This window comes from Stigmatopora nigra, unplaced genomic scaffold (assembly GCF_051989575.1).
Source record: "Stigmatopora nigra isolate UIUO_SnigA unplaced genomic scaffold, RoL_Snig_1.1 HiC_scaffold_66, whole genome shotgun sequence".
Taxonomy (NCBI): Eukaryota; Metazoa; Chordata; class Actinopteri; order Syngnathiformes; family Syngnathidae; genus Stigmatopora; species Stigmatopora nigra.
In genome coordinates, this window is record NW_027551644.1 from 15,001 (window position 1) to 42,500 (window position 27,500).

The 27,500-nt window shown below is 42.9% G+C and overlaps 1 protein-coding gene and 1 long non-coding RNA gene across 2 annotated transcripts in view; both read right to left on the reverse strand.

The window, feature by feature from the left end:
* efnb2a (ephrin-B2a) overlaps positions 1-21,854 on the reverse strand; it is a 31,574-nt gene extending 9,720 nt beyond the window's left edge. The window contains exons 1-3 of the mRNA XM_077711932.1: positions 21,095-21,854; positions 5,463-5,746; positions 2,912-3,004 (exon numbers count right to left, since the gene is read on the reverse strand). Coding sequence (XP_077568058.1) covers positions 2,912-3,004; positions 5,463-5,746; positions 21,095-21,207 — 490 coding nt within the window. The 5' untranslated portion in view covers positions 21,208-21,854. The remainder of the gene's footprint in view (positions 1-2,911; positions 3,005-5,462; positions 5,747-21,094) is intronic.
* Positions 21,855-22,132: 278 nt separating this feature from the next.
* Positions 22,133-24,026, reverse strand: LOC144193096 (uncharacterized). Its single transcript, XR_013325603.1, has 2 exons — positions 22,816-24,026; positions 22,133-22,536 (listed from the first exon to the last, which is right to left on the reverse strand). It is a non-coding gene; the product is annotated as an uncharacterized LOC144193096 (long non-coding RNA).
* Positions 24,027-27,500: the final 3,474 nt, after the last annotated feature.

The window sequence follows — 27,500 nt, forward strand, 5'->3', positions numbered from 1 at the left end:
CAGGCATCCATTGCAGAGTTCCAAGGCGAAAACCATTGCTGTCCAAAAAGAATATAAAGACTCATCTTACATCTGTCAAAAAAAAACATGATTAAACTCCAGTTTTGGAAGAACATACTATGGCACTGACTTTTTTGCATCTCTTTTGTGTATAAAATACATCTACGATCACTGGGCAGACTTCGCATTTCCTCAAACACTTTTTCCCCCACGTTGGTCTACATTTACATACCAGGTAAACAAACTAGGGATCGGCAGTGTTTTGCAAAGAAAAGGCGACCGTTGACAATGGACATGAAATGCGAAATAATTGAAAAATATGAGAGTGGGGTATATGTTACTGAGCTCGCTCGGCAATACGAGAGGAATCTGTCAACTACACTGTTCCCTCGGTCATCGTGGTTAATGGGGACCGGGACCACCCGCAATAAGAGAATTTCCGCGAAGTAAGGATTTCCCTTCAAAAATGCTTAATTTGAATTTAATTCAATTTTTTTTTTTTTTTTACCCACCTGTACACAGTACACCATAAAGAATACGGGTAGAGAGAGTGAAATTCATGTTATAACAAAAACAAAACAGTAAAATATGTTGTCTCAATGTAAATTTGTATATTTATTTTTTCCCAAAAAAATCTGCGAAGCTCTGAGTCCGCGGTGGCTGAGCCGCGAAGTAGCAAGGGAACACTGTATATCCACCATCCTCAAGCAGAAGGACGCAATTAAGGAGAAGAGGTCTTCCAAGGGACTTAATATAATTTCCCACCGGCGAAGTGACATTCACGACGAGATGGAGAACCTTCTTTTATTTTGGATAAAAGAAAAACAATAAGCAGGATATAGCGTGACTGAGTCAACCATATGTGAAAAAGCCAGCGAAATTTACATGGATTTGAAAACATCAAAAAAGATGCCCAGGCGGACATTCATTGTGGCAGAGGAGAAGGCATTACCGGGACACAAACCTATGAAGGACCGCTTAACGCTAGCGTTGTGTGCTAATGCGAGCAGTGACTGTAAAGTTAAGCCGCTACTGGTGTACAATGCGGAGATCCTGCGTGCCTTCAAGACACACATGTGGCGCGCTAATTCTGAAGCTTGGATTAAGCGTCATTTTCAAAAAAATTTGAAGGGGAGGCAAGTTCCAAAAAACTGAAAATTGATGTGTTCGTTTTGAGGACTTCGGCAGATCGTCTGGGTGGTGTCAACCCGTAGAACTACGTAAGGTAAAATAGATTAAAACGAAATTAGAATTCAGTTCATTGAAGTTACATTAAACGTTGAGTGTCTGTATATAGTTATCCAAGTTAATTTAAATTTGTTTGTTTGTTTACGAGTGCATTGTGGATAACGTCCCATAGAAACCCACCCAACGCCTCCGTGTATGTCGCTGTCTCTGCCTTCCGCGAAATGTCTAATTTGACTCCTATTAAACACATTTCACTACTATTAAACCACTCGTTATTTATTGCTTTGTCAATATATGGCGAATTAGAAAAAATAAAACATTTTTACCAATCCAATATCCTGCTTTTGGTGTTTTTTCAGAGGGTCGGGACGAACTAATTTGTTTTCAATTCATTTCAATGGGAAACGTCCGCTCGAGTAATGAAAAGCTCGTTATACAATCTCAATCTTGGAACGGATTACGATCATATGTCGAGGTACCACTGTACTGTACATACCGTATTTACGCGCATATTACTCGCATTCGCATTTGAGCCGCCCGCACATATAGGCCACACCCTTAAAATTGCCTTGAATTTTTTTATTTTACAATTTCTTGCATATAAGACACCCCCCTGATTCCCAATTTCCCCTCCATGTTCATGGTTTTAATAAGGAGTTGAAGGGAAAATGTTTAGCGTAAAATGTCATCATTTGGATGCCGACGGTAGACGACAGTAGTGTTGAATGAGTGAATGAATAAACACGGAGTGAGTTTTTGTAGTTATTCAGAGCTGCCACTTCTGGAGTTTACTCAGAGCAAGTAATGCACACTACGGGAATCCTGACAACCTGCCGAAACTCCGGAAATTCCCAAAAATTATCACTTAAACTTTTTTTGAAGCAGCCATTTTGTTTAAGTACCAAATTTCTCATTTAAATGCCTCGAAATTCACACCAGTACTAAGATGGCGCCGCGCACGGGTGCAGCGGCTCTTTGCTCTCCGGTTTTGTGTTTTGTTTTCTCAATCTTATCGTTACCGGGAAAGCGCACTTTATGGCGTAGCACCACCGATTTTGTCATACGCGGCTGTGTCTGATGACAATAGGCTTTTGATGATAAAGCCTATGTCTCAACCAACCTGAACAAGCTACCACAATCTCATGCATTTGGTTCAACTGGACTGTAACCGGATGAATTCTGTAACACAAGTGCATTGTGAATAATGCGAGTTGCACGTTCTGACGAATGATTCGTCTTGTGCGAGTTCAGCGTGGCAATCTATTTGGAATTGATTGCATAGGTAGCTTCTATCACTTTAACACCCCCCTCATACCCCCCCTCTCTCACTCTCTTTCTCTCTCTTCTCTCTCTCTCTCTCTTTCTCTCTCTTCTCTCTTTCTCTCTTTCTCTCTATTTCTCTCTATTTCTCTCTATTTCTCTCTATTTCTCTCTCTTTCACTCTCTTTCACTCTCTTTCACTCTCTTTCACTCTCTTTCACTCTCTTTCACTCTCTTTCACTCTCTTTCACTCTCTTTCACTCTCTTTCTATCTCTTTCTCTCTCTGTCGCTCTCGCATTGTTACCAACTTCGTCATACGCAGAGATGGGTATGATGACAAATCCCATGTCCGATTATTAACGAAATACCAGAAACACATAATGTGGTGCTTTCTGTCATTCCTTTGGAGTGTGTCTTTGAGTAAACCGGACCTTAGATACACTTCAATGTAGTAATACTCACTTTGTCCCACTTTCATGATCATCTTCATGGACTGGGTCCTACATACTCCCCCCTCCTGGTTGTCAATACCCTCTCTCGTTCCGTTTGATGTAGCTACAATGCAGATAAAAGACAAAGGTAAAATGTTATAATTATTATTGCAGTCATATGTTAGAAAAACATGTTTTTTGCATCCTGTATTGGTATGTGTGCTTCAGGGTTTATCCAAGACAAAAACAACCAGTTTAGAAAGACAGTGAGATCACTGATATCGTACTAAAAAGACAAAATGAGTCATTATTAATACGTTTCACCCCATCATTTCAGTTTATCCGTACACAAATGTACAAACGTTAAGATAAACATCAGGAGTTGTGCTTGTAATGTATGAGAATGTATGAGTCCTCAATGAAAAATGAGTTGAATAGATATATGGATTGTTCAATATTTAACTATTAGTGAGCTGATGGTAATGTAGGGTGTAAGATAGGACAAAGTCTCTTTGCAATTGCTTGTTCATATTGTATTAGTTTTTGTGAGTATAACAGCATCGTAGTCATCCTTATGACTGACATGTCAGCATAAACACCCAACTGTCTGACTGAATAATCAATCCGAGTCTTGTGATTGGGTTGACATGTCAGCACAAATACTCAACTGTCCGACACTGATCAATTACCTTTTGCCCTGCAAATGACTGAAACGTATCTGTCCAAAGTCCTAGTGACAACTGTCAGTTTTGCCTGCATTTAGGACACACTCACGGTTCAATCGACTAGAGTTGCAGGAACATCGCGTTGAACAGGACCCCACTGTAGGAACTCTCACTGTCCGCTTTGCAGTCTGGAAATAAACCTATTTTCTATTTAAATTGATCTCACTCTTTCTTAGCCTGCTCCTGAAGTTGTATTTTCAGACCTAACATAGGGTTTATTATTTTGCACAAGGACACTTTGACAGAGGGCAGTCTGTTTCCAACCACTAACCATCTCTACCAATAGCTTTCCAAACAATTATGTACAACAAACCCATTTCACAATAGCTTGGTACATATCATTTTTTTTAAGTTCACTAAATGTATTCCTATTTGCCAGTAACTCAAACAGTGTGGTGGTTTCAAGACGAGATGCCAACCTCTTTATTAGCTTGCTTTGAGGTCTTGTCTCTATTGGCTTTTAAATAGGACTATATTTGATTGGTGGGTTTTGTGGATCAGGCAGGAAGCAACGACAAGAGGCAGGGGAGTGTGATCTATCAGGTCAGTAACATAAAGGCTAACAAGCAGACTGTCTCCCTCTCTCCATCTGTCTCTCCCACTCTCCATCTGTCTCTCCAGTCCTCCCTCTCACTCTGTCCCTTTCCCCCTCTCTCTGTCTGTCTCCCCCCCCTCTCTGTCCCTCTCCCTCTGTCCCTTTCTCCACCTCTCTCTGCCCCCCCCCCCTCTCTGTCCCTTTCTCCACCTCTCTCTGTCCCTCTCTCCCCTCTCTTTGTCCCTCTCCCTCTGTCCCTCTCCCTCTATCCCTCTCTCTGTCCATTTCCCTCTCTCTGTCCCTCTCCCTCTCAACCCCTCTCTCTGTCCCTCTCCCTCTCTCTCTGTCCCTCTCCCTCTCTCTCTGTCCCTCTCCCTCTATGTCCCTCTTCCTCTCTCTTTGTTCTTCTTCTTCTCTCTGTCCCTCTCCCTCTGTCCTTCTGTCCCTCTCTCTCTGTCCCTCTCCCTCTGTCCTTCTGTCCCTCTCTCTGTCCCTCTCCCTCTCTCAATCTCTCTCCCTCTGTCCTTCTCAATCTGTCCTTCTCCAGCTGTACGTCTCCCTCTGTCCCTCTTCCTCTGTCCGTCTCCCTCTGTCCGTCTCCCTCTGTCCGTCTCCCTCTGTCTGTCTCCCTCTGTCTGTCTCCCTCTGTCCCTCTGTCCGTCTCCCTCTGTCCGTCTCCCTCTGTCCGTCTCCCTCTGTCCGTCTCCCTCCGTCCCTCTCCCTCTGTCCGTCTGCCTCTCCCTCTGTCCCTCTCCATCTGTCCGTCTCCCTCTTCCTGTCTGTCTCCCTCTGTCCCTCTGTCCGTCTCCCTCCGTCCCTCTCCCTCTGTCCCTCTCCCTCTCTCCTTCTCAATCTGTCCCTCTCCCTCTCTACCCCTCTTTCTCTCTCTGTCCCTCTCCTTCTGTCCCCCTCTCCCTCTCTCTGTCTTTCTCAATCTGTCCTTCTCCCTCGGTCCCTCTCCTTCCCCTATTTCCCTCTCAATCTGTCCCTCTCCCTCTGTCCCTCTTCTTCTGTCCCTCTGCCTCTGTCCTTCTCCCTCTGCCTCTGTCCCTCTCCCTCTGTCCCTCTCCCTCTGTCCCACTCCCTCTGTCCCACTCCCTCTGTCCCACTCCCTCTGTCCCACTCCCTCTGTCCCACTCCCTCTGTCCCACTCCCTCTGTCCCACTCCCTCTGTCCCTCTCCCTCTGTCCCTCTCCCTCTGTCCCTCTCTCCTCTACCTCTGTCCCTCTCCCTATATCCCTCTCTCCCTTTCCCTCTCCATCCCCCTCACAAAATTTATCTGAAAATTGAAGGATCACAGTGCAAATATTCCTCATACTTACAGATGATAAAATAGTCTTTTCCCCTGGTGAACTCCAATCCCCATAGGTTGGGGCTGAACTCCTGAAACTTGAGGGTGAATTTTACATCCTGATCTGGCTTAACACAGTTGAGGAGCGGTGTGTCGGCCTTGGTAATGGAGCAGCTCTCCATTTGCTCCCTGGGCACCAGGTACACCTTGTAATACTCCACTCCCTCGCTGACTCCACCCTCCACTCGGGGGCACACAATGTCTAATTTATCACCAATCTGGGGGTAGAGTACCACACCATATCCTTGCACAAATCTGTGAGAAGCAAAGAAGAACAAAAAACAGTATTATTCAGTGTGCAACATTCATTGAGTATTTCAGTGTTATTAGCCTTGACTTGTGAATTTCATTAATACAGTAATACCTAGAGATGCTAGTTTAATGTGTTCAGGGAGCGAGAATTTTTCCCTTAGAAAATAACTACAACTTAATGAATTCCCAACCTTTATCTAAAACACCAAAAACATATGCAAGGAAAACTTTTTCAACAATTGCCAGGATTTAATTACCCGTGGGAGAAGATGCAATATATCCATCACAACAGATTCCCAACCACCTACAGTGGTCTGTTGGGGAAGCGGGAGCACGAAGAGGGAAAGGAACAGGCTGAACAAGCTGATCAGGAGGGCCAGCTCTGTTCTGGGCTGTCTTTTGGACTCTGTGGAGGAAGAGGGAGAGCGGAGGATGCTGACCAGGATGAGGTCCATCATGGACAGCACCTCCCATCCCCTGCACGAGTCGGTGGAGTCCCTTTGAAGCTCTTTTAGCAATAGACTGTGGCACCCTCATTGCACGAAGGAGCGCTTCCGCAGATCCTTCCTCCCATCAGCTGTCAGGCTTTTTAACCCAAAAATGGCTGTGGGTTAGGACCTACTGAAATCTTATGCATGCGTATATATGTGCTTCTAAATATGTATGTATATATATATATTTCAGCAACACGGTTACTTATTTATATATTTATTCATGTATTTATTTATTAACTTACTATTAACTATCTATTTATGTGCAAAATGCCTTTCCTATTTCCGCATCCTCATCCTCTTGCTACTTCAACAAAGAAATTTCCCGAATACGGGATGAATAAAGTTATCCAATAAAAGCCAACAATGGCCATGAGCAGTTTCACTGAGCCGATGTGTAAGTGTATAAGAGTTTGTATGTATATGCGTTGTCCCTTTAGGAAGCTACGTCATTCAAGGGTCTTAACAAGTACTCCAACAAAAAAAAAAAATCAGGAAATTTTTCTTAGGCCTAATAATTACTAGGGCATTAAATATGACTAAATAGTAATTTGCAGTTTGTATTTAGGGAATTTGAGCAACGATTTAAATGGTAATTATCAATTACCTTCAGGGCGACCAAAACACCGGCGACCAATCGAACATGTACCAAAAGCTTGACTGCAGCTACAGCTGCGACACAAAAAAATAATCAATATATCAATGCACGAAAATGTGATGAATCCCACTTTCTAGCAGCATTTAATGATTAAATACAAATACTGAAGCTTTTCAGATATTACAACTGGGCTAGAGGGGTGATTTTCCTGGGAAAGGACAGCGATGAACATCAATGGCATACCCGCAAACATTGCCCGAAAATGGGGTAAAATCCACTTCCTAGCAGCATTTAGTGATTAAATACAAACACTGGAGCTTTTCAGGTTTCAGATCTTGGCCGACAATTGAAAGATTACTTTGGAATATAGCCATACAGTGTTCCCTCGCTACTTTGCGGTTCAGCCACCGCGGACTCAGAGCTTCGCGGATTTTTTTCAGGATATTTTTTAAGATATTAAATTAAAATTATAAATTACATTATTTTGGAAGATGTGGAAACAAAATATTCAATTAGAATTAGTAATTGGTAACAGTTCTGATCTGACGCTCCCACATGGCCTGTATTACTTGAATGTGGTGCGGTGGATTCATCATGAAGTCGCACTGACTTTGAGACAGAAATGTGCTCAGTCTTTAACTTTGGCACCAACAAAATTGGTCCCTTGGTCGCACTGGATTTGGCGGACAACCATCTGAATGGAGATGAAGCGTCTCGAGCCTTTTATAAGGGAGTCAGTAGACATGTGTGCCAAGTGCTTCATGTGCTGTTGCTTTGCTGTCATGCCTAATCACCCTCTTGTTACTGCCACAATGTAATTTTCCGAATATGGGACGAATAAAAGTTATCCAATCCAATAACATCTCCAGATGAATAGCCCATGAGCTAAAGTAGGCGAGAAATAGGCCGGTGCCTCAAGCAAGACTAACCCACGTACGGCTTTCGCTGCCAGCAAGGGCTAGCTTGAGAGGTTTAAGCGGCGAGTCGGACTTAAGAATGTGTCGTTGTATGGAGATGCAGCCTCTGCAGACGAAGCAGCAGCGAGTCATTATGCTGAGGATGTGTTCCCGGAAATGATAGAAGAAAATGGCTATGTCACCGAGCAAGTCTTCAACATGGATGAGACAGGACTCTACTGGAAGAGGATGCCGTCCCGAACATTTCTTTTCAAGGACGAACTTCAGAAGACAGGTTTCAAAGCCCACAAGGATCGAGTGACTCTGCTCTTGTGTGGCAATCCAGCAGGATTCATGCTGAAGCCTGGCCTGATCCACAGGTCACTGAATCCTCGCGCATTGAAGAACAAGAACAAAGCCTTACTGCCAGTGTACTGGATGTCCAACAAAAAGGCATGGATCACCAAGGCGCTCACACTTGATTGTTCTTCTGAGCAGCCTCTGGCGCCCGCTGTATGCTCGTATGCATAAATATAGTCTGAGCAGTGGGCTGAAGTTGTTACGCTTATCCGAATATAGAGATCTCTGGATGTCTAATTGACGGCTAGACAGCTCGAAGGACCGAAGTGGAAGTTTAATTTCCCCCTGAAATCAGTTAGAAACATTCAATATGGCTCACAGTTTGAAGCAAAGTGTCCCTGAGATTAATGACAACGCGGTCATAGCCATGAAATAAGGCAATTGTCTTTTATGTCTTTGACAAAAGCAATTTGTAACAAAAAGAAACAGCGGTCACAACTCCCCATCAACATCTTCCTTGTAAGACAAAAACCTCTCGCAAAAGCTTCCTTCCTGCTCCTCCAGAAGATTCCATCGATGATCCGATGCCTCTAAACAGTGGTTTTCAAAGTGGGCGGTACCGCCCCTCGGGGGGTGGTGTGAACTTTCAGGGGGGCGCTGACGAATAAACAGGCGAATGGGGGGCGTTGAAATAGTGAAGGGGGCGATGGAGCAATTACAGTAAAATGTGACGTTGGTGTTTGTAGAAAGACCGGAAAAATTGATTGCCTGTAATAAAAAGTCGACAAAAAACAAGCTTTATTGAAACAAGAAACGTTGTCTGCTCGAGCGCTCACGAGCAGCGCGCATATACCGTATATCACTAATTGTCGCGAGTTTATCGTCGATGCAGGCGACTGGGGAAACCACCACCATCCAGTCAGCCGCAGAGGAGCACACAATAGCGCGCCGGCAACGCTTAACCACAGACGTATGCGCACATCGACCGGCTTAATGCATCAGCTATCAATTTTTATGATTCACACATGGAATATGGACGTATACATATATAGTTACAGAAATTTTCTTAACAACATCAAAACAATGTTAAAGTGTAACAAAATTAAATCTTAAATTAGTTATTTTAAACTCCCACCAAAATTAGAATTGACTTATAAAATACAATGTCAATTAAAACTGAAATGTCTCGGGCTTAAGAAGCCTCTAACAACAGCACTAACTTCTGTACCAGTCACTCTAGAACAGAAGGCTCTCAAACGTTGTCCCTTCTTATTCAATCCCTATCTCCTACTGAGATCTTCACTCTTCTGACTAGTCCAGCCTTTCCTTTGAAAGTCTCTACCTCCCTTGCAAGCTTCCACTCGCCCCCTGGGGACATCATAATGTCCATTTACAACATCATCTATTTGATGGTTCATTTACATTGCATGCCATTTCTGTCTAACGATGATGCTGTGCAGGTATTCTAGCTTCCAACGACCCCAGAACTTCTCCGCCAGATGCTGAACCCACCGCCATCTCTTGGCTCCATACAGATCTTCTCTTGGAAAGGTGCTGGGTGCAGGCAAAACCGGGCTTCAGTTGAACAACGTAATTCGTGTCATTGGCTCCAGGCTGTCGGGACTGTGTAGGGCAGGGGTGTCAAACATACGACCCGCGGGCCGGATCCAGCCCGTCTGGTGGTTTAGTACGGCCCAGGGAAGTAAGCTGCATTGTATAAAAAAAATATGAATTTTCTTTAAAAATTGTAGTTCTTGTATTATCCGCTAGGGGCGCAGTGTTTTAGTACATGCAGACAACATGAATTGACATTTATTTATGTTCTTATGTTATTCTCTTGTTCATAATGTAAAAGGAAAATTCTTTTAATAAACATTTTGATAATTTACTCATTTTTTGCACTAATTATTAGTATTAGTGACTAATACAATGGAAAAAAGTGGGCTTATTGTTAGTTCTATGTAATTTTGCAATGAGTTTACTGGTCCGGCCCGCTTGATCTCAAATTAAGCTGTATTCGGCCTGCAGACCAAAGGGAGTTTGACACTACTGGTGTAGGGTGTCCACTGTGAGAGGTGTGCTATTTATTATGTCCATAACTTCATAGAACAAGGTTCGTAGTGCCGAGTCATTGAGTCTGCCAAGGGCCAGTGACACCATGAAGACAAGTACACTTCTAACAGTTCTGATCTGACGCTCCCACATGGCCTGTATTACTTGAATGTGGTGCGGTGGATTCATCATGAAGTCGCACTGACTTTGAGACAGAAATGTGCTCAGTCTTTAACTTTGGCACCAACAAAATTGGTCCCTTGGTCGCACTGGATTTGGCGGACAACCCTCTGAATGGAGATGAAGCGTCTCGAGCCTTTTATAAGGGAGTCAGTAGACATGTGTGCCAAGTGCTTCATGTGCTGTTGCTTTGCTGTCATGCCTAATCACCCTCTTGTTACTGCCACAATGTAATTTTCCGAATATGGGACGAATAAAAGTTATCCAATCCAATAACATCTCCAGATGAATAGCCCATGAGCTAAAGTAGGCGAGAAATAGGCCGTACCATTTGTTCTGTTTTCTTACTTCTGTCGTGAAGAAGGGACCAAGCAGTCCATCCCGTAACATGAGAATGGAGGAGAAGCTTCAGTCCGTTCTTCTGGTAAGTTGCTCATTCCCTGTCCTTCTGGAAGTCCTCTAATTCTGCAATAGGTGATGCACTGGCAAATGAATGTAGATAGGGCTCTACTCATGTTTGGTATCCAATAGCCACAGAGTCTGACTTTGTTAGCTGTAAGTGCGCAATAATCAGCTTAGTGACATAATGCTCTGTAAGTATGACCATGGGATGCTTATGGGGGTCGCCGAAAGATGAGTGTTGGAGTCTCCCTCCCACCTTGACAATGTCCTCTGCATCCATCTAAACACCCAGATGATAGTTTGTTGCCCCTTGTTAATTGATTTCCTTTCTTTAACTGATCAATTTCCTTCCCATGCCCTTGTTTCTGTAAGTCTCTGATTATAAGAGATTGCGCCTGTTTCTATTCATTTATTGTGGTGGCCACATTTGACTTGATTTGCTTAGCTTGTCTCATCAGGCGTGGCACTGCTTGAAGAGTGCGGGGCCACGATGACAGTCTGACCAAACGATCTGCGATGCTAAATGGCCCTGCAATCTGCAATGTAGATGTCTGAAAACAAGTTTGGACTTTTCTGATCTCTCAATCTCCAAGCTCCAGGTCCATGTATTCTGATGGGTTTTTTTTCCTACCACAGAAACGAAGGACCGGAGAACCAGTCCGAGTCAAGTAGCTCATTCACGGTTCTTCCCCGGGGTGCTCCATCTACCGGGTTTTTGTGCGTAGGCACATAATGCCATTGCTGACGGTCAGTGCTGTTTCGAATCTTCTGGACCCTGTTTGCAACAAAAGTGTGGAAATGTTTGAAGTCGTTGTTGAAATAACTCAAATCTACTTTTAAGTCAGTCCAATACTCTTTTGCCTTGACACTACTGAGCTCTTCTCTGATCATATCGCTGTTGGCGACTGACAATACCGCTGCGGTCAGCTCAAGTCCTGGTATTGTTGTCAGCTTTGTTGAGGAGACATGCTTTTCCCCAACACCAGGGAGCAGTGAATTTGACCTCTCTGTTTTTTTAGTCTCAGGTAAGACCACTGCCCATATCCACTTATGTCCGTGTCAGAGAAATGGTAGCTCTGATTCAATCACCTCTTCAAACTTGATGGGCACATAGCAGCGAGATATCTTTAGCCTTTCCAAATTGATGAAGTCCCATTTTCAGCTTTGCCAATGTGGTCTTGGGGAGGTAGGCAGGGGGTCAGCCCACCCCATACCTTGATGACACATCTCTTGTATGATCTTTTGTCCAGTTAGAACATATGGGGTAAGAAAGCCCAGAGAGTCATAAATGGAGGCGACAGTGGCGAGTATCCTGCCTGGTTGGTTGGCAACTGTATTACTGAATTATAATGTGTCACGGTCTATACTCCAGTGGGTGCCCAGAGATCTCTATTTGTGTGTTTGAGAAAGTTTGGTTCTTTGCCTTTGTAACTGTTGCCCATACTGATGACGGTATACTCTGAAGAACGGCTTGATTGTTGGAGATGAATTTGTGCAGAAGAATGCCCCCTTTTGGCAGCTTCAATGGCCAACTGAATTGCTTTTTCTACAGTGTCAGCACTGCTCAATCTGTCATCCACATAGAAGTCTCTTGCGACAAACTGTTATCCAACTGGGTGTGAAAGTTTGCCCTCATTGGCCAGATATTTCAAACCGTGCAGCCAGGTGATAAAACTGCGCCGAAAGGATGTACTTTCCGCCGGGAGGCTTGAGGTTCCTCATCCATGTCTCCGTTTTTCCACCATAGGAGTCTTAAATAGTTTTGAGCTTGCTGTGGGCACGTAAAATTGATGAAACATCTCTATATCATAAAGTGCAGTCTGAATTGTAGGAGCACGCCCATGAGGTTGTTGATCATGTCTGGGCCTCAAAAGAAGTATTCATTCAGCCTTGTGCCAATATACTTCGCAGAGCAGTCTGTGCCAATATACTTTGCATAGCAGTCAAACACAACATGCATTTTATCAGGTTTTTTAGGGTGATACACACCATGGTGTAGTATATACCACCATTTTCCTGAAGCTCCTTTCTCTTTCACTTGCTCCACATCACCTCTCTATTATGTCCTTGATGTATGTTGTGTCATCCTTTTATACTTCTCATCTTTGTTGAACTACCTTCGCAGGTAATCGAGTCTGATTCTGGCGAGACGTCTATTGTCAGGTAAATGAAGTAATTGTTTGAAAGGCAGCGGCATCTCAGTGACCCTCATCATTTAATTGTATTCCATCCTTAAGACAGTCTAAGAATGAGGTCTTGTTGTGACACAGTCTTGTCGTGTTTCATGTCTTTGAAATCTGACACTAGGATGCTAATCACATCAATGGGTGTAACTAGCGGAAGTTCCTTTACAGCCACCTTATGACACAGGCTGGTGTCCATTCCTTTGAGGCTTGGTGATGAGTGGCCTAGCACGCTCTATCCTACATCAGTGAGAATGGGTTAGGGCTTGTCACCTTTTCCTGTCAGCCCTTGCCTGGGTGACAATGCTCTGTCTGGGACAGGAGAGGAGAGAAAGTACCTTGTCATAGATTAATTTCAAGTGAGGCCATCTTTTTGCAGTATCGTTTATGGGTATATGATTACGGTTCCCTAGAATGCAGTGTTTTGTGTACACGAGAGGTAGGTCCATTTACACCCTGAATTGTAGCTTCTTACTCGCAGTCCCAAAACTCTACGATGATGTTCTCTCCAAGCATAGTGGCAAGTTTGTTTCACCGGCTGTGAATTTGCTTGAAGATCCTTTCTTACCTCAGTCTATAAATGTGCTGTCGCTTTGAGTGTCCAGGAGACCACAATTAAGCTGCTCATTTGATGGCTCGCTATTCACGGACACCCACACAGGCACAATCATAGATGTTGTTTGCTCGATCTCCTCTTATGACGCTACCATGGCTGGTGTGGAGTCCTCGGGAGTGCTCACTGGTTCTTCTCTTTCTTCAAAAGGTTTGTAGTTTTCATCTTGGTGACAGGCAGCAGTCTTTGGCTTGGTGATTTGTCTTGAGACACCCAAAACATAGCCAGTTCTCTGTTAAATGTTTCTGCTTTTCCCATATTGTTTTCTCTTAGTAGTCTGGACATTTGAGTAGCTGCTGTTTGTCACGTTTACAGCATGTACATGAAGGTTTTGATTTGCTTTTATTAGCTGAATTGTGAAAATCAGAGGCAGTAATTCGTGTACTCACGACACTCGCTTTATCTCTCTTTGGTTGTCCTGTGCCTTTCTTTTCGTTAGACGTGCTGGAGTGAAGTGTGTATAAGGGAGTGATAGGATTGCAGGCTATTTCTGCTTCTAGGGAAATAAAGTGAGCGAACTTCTTGAAGTCAGGAAAGTATATCCCACCCATAAGGGCTACGGTGACTTGGCGGTTCCAACGTGGGAGTTGGAATAGGCAATCTGTTTGTGGTTATGCTTTCTTGTATTGCTTGGGGTAGTTGGAGAACATCTCTAAGTTGGGTCAGATTATCTCTGAAAGTTGACAGTCTGCTTGGATGCATGGGTTGACTAGCCAAACTTTCCTCTTTGATCTCTTTCTCATAAGTTTCAAGTTTGGCGTGTATTGCTTCTATGTTTTTCAGTGTTTGTAGCCGTTCTAAGTGTACATACTGTATTTTCAAATTACTTTTATGTTGCTCTTCCATCAATCTTTTTTTTCCATTTGTTTAATTTCTTTTTGTATTACTTTATATTGAACTTCCTTTGCAGCTAACCCAGCAGCCGATTCTATTCTATTTAAAGTAATGCTCGACTCAAAACAATGACTGATTTGTGACATAGATGGCGCTGTTCGAGCGGGAGCCACAGGGAGTAGCTCTATACACTCATGTTTTTCATGTTTTACAGCCCTTCTATCTTTTTTAAATTACATTTTAATATTTCTTAATACATTCCTTTTTACTTTACTTTGATCTATACTTTTATTTTAGTGTTTTTACAACTTTCCTTATTCTGTTATCCTGGCTTCTTTCGGCTACTTCTTTTTTGGAACCAGCCAGCCATGCCTACACTGTCACACACATGGGACTAGCTGTAATAATACGCAGCAGAAGGAGTAACACTTCGGTACCGCCGGCGTGTCAGAGCTGGACAAAAGTGCCGGGAGAAGAGGCAATGCTTCTGACCAACCATTCCATCGTGGGATAGGATGGAAGAGCTGTCGGCGCTTACCAGCAACAGAGTCGAGGAGTTCTGCCCTGATGCTGTTTTCTTCAGCTTCAGACTACTGAGGAACTGTGCCGATAAGCTTGGAAGAGCGACTCTGCACATTCTCCACCTCGGCCACTGTCTGCAGAAGTTCCCCATCTCGTGGAAGACTTCCTGTGAGTGGTTCCAGTTTTTGTCCAACTTTACAATGTGTTTTTGAGTCCGATTTAGCTACCGTATCCAAAATGGCACAGTTTAAGCGGCAGCCGGCGGCCGCGGTAGCTCCATTCACTCTTGCTCGTTTTGTGTTTTTGCTGCTTTCATGTCTTAATGTTTTGATGATTCCATTTACTTTGATTTGCTTTGTACTTTGTGCTTTTTCTTTGCTGTTCTGTCTGATCACCCTCTCTCTACGCCACAGTGTAATTTCCCAAATACGGGATGAATAAATGTATCCAATCCAATCCAAGAGATGCAGTTCTGTGTATTGAATGCGCATATTCTTGCTTTAGTAGCTGATGCACACTGCCTGGCATCTTTCTCATTGAATTCTCCACTTGTAGAGAAACGCTCGAAAGTCAATTTAACAAGGTTCATTGTTAAAGCTTCACATGCATCAACTTTCCTTCTGAGTTCTGTGGCTGGTGCGACTCGCTTTCTTAAGTCTTCATAAAGGTACAATATTTTTTTCATTTTCCATTTCATCTGCCATGTTTGATAACTGAATCCGAAATGTCTTTCTTTAACTTTCATTTTAATTTTCCATTGTTCATACTGCCTCATGAAACGCCTTTCCTTTTTACTTATTTCCTCCACTTAATATTCTTGCATCTTCTCAGTAGGTTTCGAATGGTGTTCTGTATGACGAGGCATGTTAGCAGTAGCCCTGCACCATCATCATCATCATCATCTATTTTTACAGGTAATCCGGTTTACTCCCACATTACAAAGACATGCATGGTAGGCTGATTGGACCCGCTAAATTGCCCCAAGGAATGGGTGTGCGTGTGAATGTTTGGTCTGTCTGCTTGTGCCCTGCGATCGGCTGACCATCGGTATAGGGTGTCCCCCGCCTCTGGTCCGAAGTCGGCTGGGATCGACTCCAGCAACCCCACGACCCGAGTGAGGATAAAGCTGTTAAGAAAATTAATGTCGGAAAACAATTGTATTTCTAAAAAAAATAAAAGAACAAGAAAAAAATGACCGTTCCAGTGTAGTTAGCCAGTCATACCTCTACTATTGAATGCCTCTTGCTGCAAAATTTCCGAGTTACACAAGCTTTTTATACGCAAATGATGGCCTCGAGATGAGAATAAGATTCAAGTTACGAAAACCCAATAAAGTATGTGCATTCCTTATCTGTTATTTCATTTGGAAAATATTGTCGCCGATGCAATGATTCTCGCTTCAGAAGCTCACTCCACCATATACAGGGCTCTCATTGGCTGTCTCACAACAACCCTCCATTTTCTTTTTTCTTTAACCCATTGTCTGCTTAAAGTTATTCATGCTTGGGGAAGCTAAGGGCAAGTGCCACGACCTGAACCGCAGCCTTTGGTGGGCAAAATTATGCCGCGGGGTCAGGCGATGGGCTGTGGTGTCAGTAATACGGACATTGACGAGTTTGTTGGACAGCGTAGGCATGGCCGAATGGTTCCAAGCAGAAAGAAGCCAGGCTAACACAACAAAGAAAGTTGTGCATATATTAAAGTAAAAAGTGTAAAGTATAAAGTAAAGTAAAAGGGAATGTTTCAAGAAATATTAAAATGTAATAAAAAAAGATTGAAAGGCTGTAAACCACGAAAAAAAAGAGTGGACAGACCCACTGGCTGCCGCATGACGGCGCCATTTTGGAAAGCTGAGGTTTCATTAAAGCAATTGACAAAGGGGACAGGCCAAGGTATAGTGAAGGCTAATCCACCCTCAATTATTTGAACCACTGCAGCTTTGACAGTCTGTTGGCCAAAGAGACGAGGGTCTTCGTGCTGACTGCCACCCTTTCGCCTCTTGTCCTTTCTAGCACTGATTGTACTCAATGCACATTTGATCCTGTAATCCAGGCCCTATGGGATCTAAGCAGTCTTAGAAAAAAATACCCGCCTCCACCCCAAAGGGTTGCCATATTCCTGGTCTATTTCATTTCATATTTTTCCTTGTGTTAAAGCATGATTCTGATGATTGTCTCAGACCGTTATGTCCCTGCAACCATACGACTCCGTCAAACAACCCATGCTTAATTTATTGACCTTTTAATTTCACCATCATGAAATATTCACTACTACTGCTGGCCAGAGTAGCCAAATACTGTAGTTATGAGTCACAAAGCAACAAAAAGGGATACAATTGACACTTCATGTTTTTTCCCCAAAGGAAATGCCAATAAAAACCTCAGAACTGAACAACAAATAAACAATCAGAAGAACCTCAGGCTTCTTCACACATTCACAATCGACCTGCATCACTAAGCAGAGGTCTGACCCCAAAACAACAAAAAAAAACCCACAGAGGTGCCCCCACCATTGCCCATTCACAAAGAGCCTTTGGGTTTATATGTAATCTCTTAATGAACTACAGAGGAGGAAAGTGGGCCTCTTTTTACTTAAACCATGTAAAGCAGGCCTGTGTTTTGTTTCTTCCTTCCAACTACAAAATGGATTAGGGGCGTGTGTACCCTAGAAGACTATGGTGAGGAGAATGTCGAGATTGAAAATGGAGCTTATCTTGGGAGATTCATGAAAACGGGAGATAGTCATATCACACACACAAGAATAGGGTTTAATCAAGACAGACTTTGCAGAAAATGCACAAAATAGTTTTTTCTTTAGATGCACACAGAGCAGGCATTGCCTGCTCTGTGTGCATCTAGTGTGCAGAAGGCCAGACTTGAGTTTCCATTTTTCACTGACCCCACTTACACACAAACACATTAGACAAACCCAGAGCATTCACTTTTTTTAATCATTCATTATTGTCGATAGTCAAAAGACAAACTAAAGGGGGAAGTAGCAGAAATGACAATTTGGTCTGTGCTGTAGGGATAAAACGAATGATGTTTTCCAGCTTTTAATTCATCTTTAATACCACACATTCTCTTAAAGATGGCTTTGTTTGCTGGGGCCTATTCCAGCTGACTTCGGACGAAAGACAGAATACAACCTAGACTGGTCACGATACAGCTATCGGGCACGCAGAGAACCAGACAATCATTCGCACTCACAAGCATACCACCAGTGACCACCTCGAGCCTGCACCGAAATCAGGCGGATGAACCAATACACCATTGGACGGCACCACTTTAAGATTTTAGTATGAAAATTTGGCGTTCATCTTTTATTGATTTGAATGATCCCTTATTCAGAGGATTGGTTGCAGGAATGATCTTAGTGCTTGTACGTGTTTTAGTAGTTGATAAAAAATTTGAAATTCCATTCTACATTCTCTTGCCGTTGTGTTTAATTCAATATATGAATTTATCAAATCCCTACTCAGTGTTTTTTTTTCTTTATCCTATGTATCCTATATATCCACGAGCATATAGTAAAGAGATGCAGTGGTACCTCGACATACGAGCACATCGACATACGAGCATTTTGAGATGAGTAAATTTCGAGCAAATAATTATCTCTAGATACGAGAAAAAAATTGAGATACGAGAAAGCCAGTTGGCCAAGACACGAGAGGCTGTTTATCATTTAAGCGCAATGTCTTTTTAGCCGCATCTCTTTCGTGTATAATAGATCTACGAGCACTGGGCGGAGCGTTGCATTTTTATCTATTTTTTCCGTCACTCAGCGCGAATGCGGGAGCGATTGCTAATACGAGGAGTATAGTGTATTACTTCTCGTTGGCTGCTCGTAAGAACATCAGGGACTGGCTCTCTCCCCTGCAACTCCTTGTGTCATAACTCTGATCGCAACTACCCATTTGTAATGTCTCTGTGAGGACTGGGCGGAGCGTTGCATTTTTGTGTTTTTTCCCCTTAGCCTGTTAGCTCCCGTTAGCGGAGCGATCGCTAATTCAAGACTACTTCTCGTTGACAGGTGGTCGTGCATTATCCTATTGTGAGGACATTTGTGTCCATCATTTTCGGAATATTTTGAAGGGAATACAACAGCAAACAACCCATCGATAGCAAACGTAAGGTTGGAGGGGCAAACGGCCAACCTGACCAGGCGAAGGTATAAGTGTAAAACAAAATTAGAATAAGTTTAGTGTAAGGTTAGATTAAATTTGTTTTGAGTGTCTGATTCGTAATCCAAGTTCATATAAATTTGTTTATGTTTACAATTCACCGATGCAAAAAGTCTCACCCTCTATGTCTCTCTCTCTCTACCCTCCGTGAAATCCATCTAATTTTAGCTATTATATACATTTTAGTAATATTAAACCACTAGGTAAGTGTTACTTTATTAATAGACGACAATTAGAAGAAATAAAAAAAAATTCAAATCCAATATCCCGTTTTTGGTGTTTTTTCAGAGGGTTGGAACAAATTAATTTGTTTTTAGTTCATTTCAATGGGAAACGTTCGTTCGAGTTACGAGAATATCGACATACGAACTCGGTCCCGGACAAATTCAGCTCATATCTCACGGTACCACAGTAGTTGTCCAAAACATAACTCAATAGTATCAGTCTAACCTATCACCCGTAAAATCCATGCTTGACGCCCTAATTCAGTAGAATGTTTGTTGTGTTTGTGGCAAATGGGGGAGCTAAAATTCCAAGATCAAAGAGAACCACATTTTCAAATCAAAAGTTTACCAACAATATATAAAATACGAACTTCAAAAGTAGATTTACAATGATGCCCATAAATCCAAATTAATTAATTACAAAATAAAAAAGATTTTAAAAAGTCTATTGGGGCATAAAACTGCTCTAAAACATTATATACCAGCAAACATTTTTGTGAATAGGAACAATCAAAGTCTTGAAAGGCTATTAAAATTTAATTCTTTTGGGAAAGATGCCTGATCAACTGGAGAGCTGCCAACCTGTCTCTGTGAAGGTATTGAGACAACAGAAGCAGAAGATGCGTTGTGCAGCGCACAAACTTCGGCTCCATAAAGAACGTGAATTGTTTGTGCACTTTACCAGAATATGTGTTTAACAAAAATACTTCAAGTATAATATAAAGGAAACAGGAACTGTTACATCTGCTTTTCAATAAAAAAGACATTCAGGAATTAACCATGTTGCTGTTGTCGTAAATAAGATAGTTTTGCTGCTGGATCATCTTAATTTGCTTAATTTTCAGTGTGAGTAATGACCAACTCATCAGTCACGTTAGAAAATTATGAGGTGGATACTTTGAGAATGACACCTCAACCAGAGGTCAACAAATTAAAGGGTAAATGTAGAAGAAATCAAAAGGATAAGGTGATAAAAACAATATTCCCCCGTTCAAATGCCAAATGGAATTATGTTTTAAGCTTTATCTGCCAACCCAGACAGAGGAATGATTTTTGTCTCAACACATTAACAAAACTGCAGGTTTATGTTAGGAAGAAAAAAAACCTAATTGTTCTCGAAGTATCTATATTCTAGCAATGGCGAAGCATTCGAGAACACGATGCAAACTTTATAAGGAGTCAGCTTTTCATGAACCACCACTAGTGAGGTCCTTTTAAAACAAATACGTATTCGTTCTGCCCCAAATAAACAAATTTAAGAATATAGGAGAATATCATGAAAGTTAAAGGGTATTCATTAAACGTATAAATAGTTTACACATTGAGATCTTGCATTGTATGCACTTGTTTAACAGGAGGCACTATATCACAGAGTCGAATAAAAATAATAGAACATTGTTAAACATTAAACAACTGCTGCCAACACACAAATAACGCCACAGTGCATGCTAAATTCGTTTGTATGCGGCACAAAGCGATATAACGCACTATGGCCAGGCTCCTCACAAAAAAATCGCTTCATAAAATGCTACCCAAACGTAAATACCCATGTATACAGCACAAACAGCCACCAAACGAAACTGTTTGATTTAATATCGCATAGGTTCATCATTTGGTTCACTTTCCAATTATGTCGCGTACCGTCATACACAAGGCAAATGACCTATGGATAGACGTGGTCCTAATCATTTGTGGAGGATTAATTCATCGATAATTAAAACGTTCAAAATTATAAGGTTAAACACACATTTGGGAGTGTGGCTATATGTGTCGTATATGCCATGCCGTGGGTTGCTTGACTGGTTTCCCTGGTCAGCGACCCGTCGCGCCGTACGGCAAATATATGCATGTACGTGCGCGTGCGTATACTTACTTGGTATTTGTCGTGTTCCAATAGATTGACTCCAAAATGAGCGACCGACACAATTGTACTTTGAAGACAAGAACGATAATTCCAAAATAATAACTCCACGCCAAGTCCCCCATTGTCTGACTGGACGGTATGTCTTCGGGAAAGTGCACGAGTTCGAAAAAAAAATCAAAATACTTGTCCCCCAAAATCTTTTCTCTCCAAATAGGAAACGGTCGATCTTCGTTTTGTATCCCGATCCAATGGGGATGCGCGCTAGCCACAGACTCTGACGCGCTCTACAGCGTCGTCATGAAAGAGACCTCCACAAAGCAAAAAACATAGTTTCGTCTCTACGCTGCGTGAATATTTTTCCCCGTTCAGAACGCACACTCCAAGCCATCTGTATACATTCCTCGCTGACCAAATATTATTGGTAAAAAGAAATGAAAACTCCTTTTGTTTCAGTCCAGCAATTGGCATCAAATTCACAGCAGAAAACAGGAGCAAAGCCGAGCAGTGGAAGGGAATGGTTCTCCCCTTTCAGATGGCGCTGGTGGAGATAGCAACAATTTGCCGCTAGCAGCAGCCGAAAAAAATCAAAAAGACGAAAAAAATATGGTCTAAATTAAAATGTGAAACATAAGAATGGTAAATCAAAAGGGGTGAAATTTAAGTTCTCACAATAGAGGGCCACAAAATGTCTGCGGCGGCTAACTATGAGACCGGGCTCCAAATACAGAAGACGGCGCAAGGATCACGCTTGAGTCATGCTCCGAAACCTGCATAGAAAGTAACCGTGAGACGACAAGGCGAGGATTGGGTGGAACAGAGTGAACCTAGACCCCGCCTATTACCACTACTGATTGGTCCTTGAGCGAGAAATTCCTCGCAAGTGTGCTGTCAGTCATTGGGAAGACCAGTTCAGTCACTAGACTGTGGGGGAGGGAAAAGGAGTACGACTTCATGTTAACTGTTAAGTGTTTTTTTCATACACGTACACGCACACATGCATTCAAATATACTTGGACATAAACACACAAACATACAGATACACACAGAATAGATTAGAACTTTATTTCATCCCATATTGGGACATTTCATTGGTTGCAGGAGCAAGACAGACACACAAGACATTGTAGACCTAGGTAAAAAAAAAAAAACTGGCGCCACAGAGTCCACAAGATGGGGACCTACTGCAGACTGAAATATGCAGAATCACTCTTTAAGTTGATCCACAGTCCCTCAGTAGTCTGGAGGTTTTAAAGATCATCTTCCTTGCCAAGATCCTCCTAAGTTAACCTATCACCTGATCAGCAGCTCCGGAAACAAATCTGACCGGGGAGATTTCACGCTCCCATAACAATGATGGAATGCTCGGTCTGGAGCCTTGCCTCTTCTCCCGGCACTATCATCCACTGCTCACAGCTGATCTCACGCACATGACAGCGGAGGCACGTCTAGGACTAGCACAAAGAAACCAAGCCACGCGACGGGTGAGTCGAGTCACAAAATTTGCAGAACGACAAAGCAAACATCACAAAGTGCAAAGCAAAGAAAAGTATATAGGAAAGCATTAAGAAATATTAAAATGCAATTACTAAAGATAGAAAAGCAGCAAAAACACAAAAGCAGCAAGAGCAGACAGAGCTACCGTTACCGGCTGCCACTTGAGCAACACCATCTTATTTGCAGTAGCAAGAACTTATTCAGACAAGAAAAATACATTGTAAAGTTAGATAAACCTGGAACCACACACGGGAAGTCTTTCACAAGGTGGGGAGCTACTCCAGACAGGCCGAGGTTGAAAATATGCAGTCACTCGTCCAAGCTCATCCGCAGTCCCTCAGTAGTCTGGAGCTGAAGAATCAACAGTAACAGAGTAAAACATCCTCAACTCCGTTTCCAGCCTGGTAAGCGCCGACAGCTCTTCCATCTTATCGGGGAGGGATCTCACTGTCCCCATAATAACAGATGGAAAGATTGCTCTGAAGCGTCGCTTCTTCTCCCGGCACTTTGTCCAGCTCTGGATTTCCGGCGGCATCGAGGTGTTGCCATTTCTGTAGCATATTGTTCACAGCTAATCCCATGTGTGTGACAGCAGAGGCATGGCTGAATGGCATGGCTGAATGGCATGGCTGAAAGACCAATTCAGCAATACAAACGCGTGAATATCTGGCACTTTTTAACATTAATTTATTGCGGCTATTAAGATGCAGTCATTGTGGATTGTGTTTGCTTGTACATATTTTAATCAAATTAAATAAACAAGGAGACAATATAGAAATCCGATGCCACTTCTTGCTTGGAAAAAAATACACTATCAGGGGCACTCGTACTTTTTTGCTCCAACATCTACCTTTCAATGAGCCAACCTCCCACGATCTACTTTGTTGTTAGGGTTAGATAACAGGGATAGGCAAAGCGGACATGGAGGGCCATTGTGGGTGCAGCTTTGTTCCACAGACACTTTAACCAACAGGGGTTGTGCTGAAATGAGAAGTACCTGAATACAATCCAATGATTGCAGTTCCTACATGGAAAGGTATCATATGACTTTCCGCAGCGATGTTCAAACCTTGTTGCTTTAAAGTTTACTTTTCAAGGAGTTAACCTTCCACGATCTATCTTTTTTACAGGCCACTGACATAGCTCAGAAATTATGCAATGATATATACCTCGGGCAGTCCGGTTTCGCGAGTGGTTAGCGCGTCAGCCTCACAGCTCTGGGGTTCTGGGTTCAAATCCAGGTCACGTCCTCCTGTGTAGAGTTTGCATGTTCACCTCGAGCCTGCGTGGCTTTCCTCCGGGTACTCCGGTTTCCTTCCACAAAAACATGCATGGTTGGCTGTTTGGACACTAAATTGCCCCTAGGTATGGGTGTGACTGTGCATGGTTGTCCGCCTCATGGCTCAGAAAATGAGATGAGATACATACCTTGTAATAGACTCTATCAACATGTATGGAAGCATCAGGGAAGGGAGATATAAATCTACTCTCGATTCACGCTAAATGTTACTCCGGTCATAAGAGCCTAGCAAGGGAAATTGACAGAGGAATGATCAAAATGGTATTGTCGTACCTTTGCGATCAACCGGTAGAATGTGATCCACGTAATGGGCACCCCTGGTCTATATAAAAGGAGGTATATTGCATTTGCTTACTTTATCCCACCGACCGGCTTTTAAACTCATGTTAAGGGGAAATGGCATCATTTAGATTTAAGTTAGCCAGCCTTCAAATAACGTTTACATTTTTCATTTCCAAAACATTATGAATTATTAGCATGTAACTAACTTTATATAATAAAATATCTTGTTTGTTATCTACATATTGGATAAGCTATGCATAAATGCAGAGTGCAGCACGTTTGATTGTCGCTTCCCATGTAGTCGAGTCACGTGTACTGGATTTCGGCACAATGGGATGAGCTTCACATTTTGCCATTGCACCTCGCCTCCCTTGTTTTGCAATTCTTAATATTTTTTTTGTCAAATTTGTGTTGCGTAAGTTTGAAGTTAAATAACTTTCCATTCAATGTGAAATTTAATCCGTCCAAGGATGACAACCAAAATGCATCAATCACATTTTAATTACTTCTATTTTAATTAAAAAAGAGCATGGTTTCAGAGATGAGAGGGTGTCCAAGTTGAGGTTTCAAGAGCTGACGTGTAATCCTTAAACATTGACCCTACCTAATGAGCATGCATGTTTGATGCAACTAGAACAAACAAGCAAACAAAGATATTTGACAACTGAAACTTTGTTTAAATCTGCTTAAAACCACCGGTGGCTTTAGCTTTGATTGTTAAAAAGCAATTGCAATGCAGGGGTTGGTTGGTTTCTCGACTTCAGCCAACTCACAAAGCACTCCTCACACCATTACATGAGAAACCAACACACCCCAATATATTGAAACATATATTTTTTAAACAAAGTAAATTCACAATACTTAAAGGTGCACATGTGTGTGTATGCATGTGTATGCGTGTGTATGTGTGTGTATGTGTGTGTACATGTGTGTGTACATGTGTGTGTATGTGTGTATGTGTGTGTATGTGTGTGTATGTGTGTGTATGTGTGTATATGTGTGTATATGTGTGTATATATGTGTGTATATATGTGTGTATATATGTGTGTTTATGTGAGTATATATGTGTGTATATATGTGTGTATATGTGTGTTTATGTGTGTATATATGTGTGTTTAAGTGAGTATATGTGTGTATATATGTGTGTATATATGTGTGTATATGTGTATATATGTGTGTGTAAGTGTGTATGTGTGTATGTGTGTAAGTGTGTATATGTGTGTATATGTGTGTGTATGTGTGTAAGTGTGTATTTGTGTAAGTGTGTATGTGTGTGTGTATGTGTGTATGCGTGTATGCGTGTATGCGTTTATGTGTGTGTGTGTGTGTGAATGTGTGAATGTGTCTATGTGTGTGTATGTGTGTGTATGTGTGTGTATGTGTGTGTATGTGTGTATGTGTGTACGTATGTACGTGTGTACATGTATGTGTACGTGAGTACATGTGGACGTGTGTACGTGTGTATGTGTATGCATGTATGCGTGTATGTGTGTGTGTGTGTGTGCGTGCATGTGCGTAAGTGTGCGTGTATGTGTGCGTGTATGTGTGTGTGTATGTGTGTGTGTATGTGTGTGTGTATGTGTGTGTGTATGTGTGCATGTGTGTGTGTGTGTGCGCACGTGCGTACGTGTGCGTGTAAATGTGTGTGTGTATGTGAGTATGTGTGTATGTGAGCATGTGTGAATGTGAGTATGTGTGTATGTGAGTATGTGTATGTGTGTATGTGTGTGTATGTATGTGTGTCTATGTGTGTATGTGTATGTGTGTGTATGTGTGTGTATGTGCGTGTGTATGTGTGTGTATGCATGTGTGTGTATGCGTATGTGTGTGTATGCGTATGTGTGTGTATGTATGTGTGTGTATGTGTGTATGTGTGTGTGTGTATGCGTGTGTGTGTGTATGTGTGTGTATGTGTGTGTGTGTGTATGTGTGTGTGTGTGCGCGCGTAGAGGTAGTGGTAGAGGTAGAGAGGTAGCGAGAGGTAGAGAGAGAGGTAGAGAGAGGGGTAGAGAGAGAGAGGTAGCGAGAGGTAGAGAGAGAGGTAGAGAGAGGGGTAGAGAGAGAGAGGTAGAGGGAGGTAGAGAGAGGGAGGTCGAGGGAGGTTGAGAGAGAGGGAGGTCAAGGGAGGTAGAGAGAGAGGGAGGTCGAGGGAGGTTGAGAGAGAGGGAGGTTGAGAGAGAGGGAGGTCGAGGGAGGTAGAGAGAGAGGGAGGTCGAGGGAGGTAGAGAGAGGTAGATAATAGAGAGATAATATATATATATATATATATATATATATATATATATATATATATATATATATATATATATATATATATATATATATATATATACACACACACACATCTACGCACCTACGCACCTACACACATACATTTACGCACCTACACACGCACCTACACACACGCACCTACACACACGCACCTACACACACGCACCTACACACACGCACCTACACACACGCACCTACACACACGCACCTACACACACGCACCTACACACACGCACCTACACACACGCACCTACACACACGCACCTACACACACGCACCTACACACACGCACCTACACACACGCACCTACACACACGCACCTACACACACGCACCTACACACACGCACCTACACACACGCACCTACACACACGCACCTACACACACGCACCTACACACACGCACCTACACACACGCACCTACACACACGCACCTACACACACGCACCTACACACACGCACCTACACACACGCACCTACACACACGCACCTACACACACGCACCTACACACACGCACCTACACACACGCACCTACACACACGCACCTACACACACGCACCTACACACACGCACCTACACACACGCACCTACACACACGCACCTACACACACGCACCTACACACACGCACCTACACACACGCACCTACACACACGCACCTACACACACGCACCTACACACACGCACCTACACACACGCACCTACACACACGCACCTACACACACGCACCTACACACACGCACCTACACACACGCACCTACACACACGCACCTACACACACGCACCTACACACACGCACCTACACACACGCACCTACACACACGCACCTACACACACGCACCTACACACACGCACCTACACACACGCACCTACACACACGCACCTACACACACGCACCTACACACACGCACCTACACACACGCACCTACACACACGCACCTACACACACGCACCTACACACACGCACCTACACACACGCACCTACACACACGCACCTACACACACGCACCTACACACACGCACCTACACACACGCACCTACACACACGCACCTACACACACGCACCTACAC